We start from the raw sequence: 1,779 nt of genomic DNA, 5'->3' as shown, positions 1-1,779 counted from the left end.
AAAACAGGATTGTGCTGAGCTGAGATTGAGTAACCCGCAGCAACAGAAAAAATAAACATCCATCAATAACACAGTAGATCAAACTCTGAAAGCCCCCTTCCACACCCACTCCATTGTACCCAACACTATGGCAAGAGAAAAGCATCGCATAATCCTGCACGAACATGACCATGAAGGCAGCAACTGCTTGTTCTCCCCTCCAGCAGGACAAGCACTCTTCGAAGACAATGCAGAAAATAAAAAACTGCCAATAAGCCAGAAAGGCAACAAAGCATTGAGCCAACGTGAAACAATATACATTCAGACATGATAAGCCCAGTATAATGAAAGGGTTAGATAGAAAGAATTTAATTAGCACAAGATTTGCTGAGACGCACTTCATGGAGATGCAACCATCACAAACATGAAACTCAACAGAAAGAAAAATGGTGCAAAGCTAGGAAACAGGAAAAGCCTTAATCAAGAGAAGACTAGAAGATAGCCGTTTATTATTTCGGCAGAAACTGTTACGGATATAGCCATACTTCCACTTGAAAGGCCATAAACCTGGGCAGCCAATGCAACTACTATCAGAGCCCTTCATCAGTGTCCCCTTGTATGGAGTAAGAAATTTCTTTGGACACAGCACCATGATATTAACATGATTAACACCATGATAAGACAGCTTACATCACAGCATGAAAAAATGGCAGATACCATAGTATGACATGCCGGACTTGGAAACACCATGATACCACAGCTGTACAAAGCACCATGACATGATGTCATATACCATACCATGACATCCTTCAGTCAATCAACTAAAAAACAGAAAGGTAGAAAAGAACCTCATTTGACGGAGCACTTGGCGCCAGCTGCTTCGAGCTGCTTCTTGGCCTCTTCAGCATCTTCCTTGCTCACAGCTTCCTTTAGGGTTTTAGGAAGCCCTTCAATGAGATCCTTGGCCTCTTTGAGGCCAAGAGTGGTAAGTGACCTGATGGACTTAATGACAGCAATCCTCTGAGCGGTGGGCACTTCTTCAATGATCACATCAAACTCAGTCTTCTCTTCAACGGCAGGGGCAGCTTCGGCAGGGGCTGCGGCCGCGCCTGGGCCGGCGACTGCAGGGGCGAAAGCGGCTGCTGAGACACCCAGCTCGGCCTGCAGCCAGTCTACCAGGTTGCGGGCCTCCTCGAGGGTTAAAGATTTGAGCTGGGTGCCCAGATCCTCCACTTTGGCCGTATCCACTGCAGCACGGGCGCCAGAGAAAAAAGAGGGCACGCTGTGGCGCTTCGGGGAGGACTGCAGGCGCAGGCGACGGCCGAAGAAGGGAGTGCGAGGGCACGAGGAGGACGAGGAGGCTCCCGACGAGGAAGAAGCTGCTGTTGAGGCCACGCTTGCCGCAAGCATGAACGACGAGCAAGCTAGGGCAGCCATAGCTCTCGCTGGATAAGCCTCTTCTGTATGGTATTGTCGATAAGTATGTGTGTATATAAATATATGGTACGTGTGTGTGAGAGAGAGAGAGAGAGAGAGAGTGTGTGTGAGATACGGTTGTATTATGCAATTTATATATAACAAGTTTTATCTCGTTTGCATTAATTAAAACTTCTTAGTGAATTCCTGCTAACATAGGCATCCCACTCAACTTTTGTCTCTGATTACAAGAAGTCACCATGTTCGCGCTAATTCCCACATACACAACTTCTCTCGAATTTGGCACCCGCTCCTTTTGTGGTGCCACTCGCCCACACTTATACAGACTAGCAACCACCCCTCCTCCTCGATCAACCCCCTTCA

The 1,779-nt window shown here is 47.4% G+C and overlaps 1 protein-coding gene across 1 annotated transcript; it reads right to left on the bottom strand.

Moving 5' to 3' along the window:
- Positions 1–454: 454 nt before the first annotated feature.
- LOC147632655 (uncharacterized) lies at positions 455–1,467 on the bottom strand. Its single transcript, XM_086807467.1, has 2 exons — positions 828–1,467; positions 455–739 (listed from the first exon to the last, which is right to left on the bottom strand). Exon 1 carries the CDS (start codon positions 1,414–1,416, stop codon positions 829–831), a length of 588 nt encoding a protein of 195 aa, XP_086663593.1. The 5' UTR covers positions 1,417–1,467; the 3' UTR covers positions 455–739; position 828.
- Between the last annotated feature and the right edge of the window lie 312 nt (positions 1,468–1,779).

Source organism: Cibotium barometz, chromosome 13, assembly GCF_041138505.1.
Source record: "Cibotium barometz isolate CiBa-2024 chromosome 13, ASM4113850v1, whole genome shotgun sequence".
Lineage (NCBI taxonomy): Eukaryota > Viridiplantae > Streptophyta > Polypodiopsida > Cyatheales > Cibotiaceae > Cibotium > Cibotium barometz.
This window is presented reverse-complemented; position numbering and strand designations above follow the sequence as displayed.

Coding starts and splice junctions, on each gene's coding strand:
- LOC147632655 (XM_086807467.1), bottom strand. CDS start 1,416: ATGGCTGCCCTAGCTTGCTCGTCGTTCATGCTTGCGGCAAGCGTGGCC.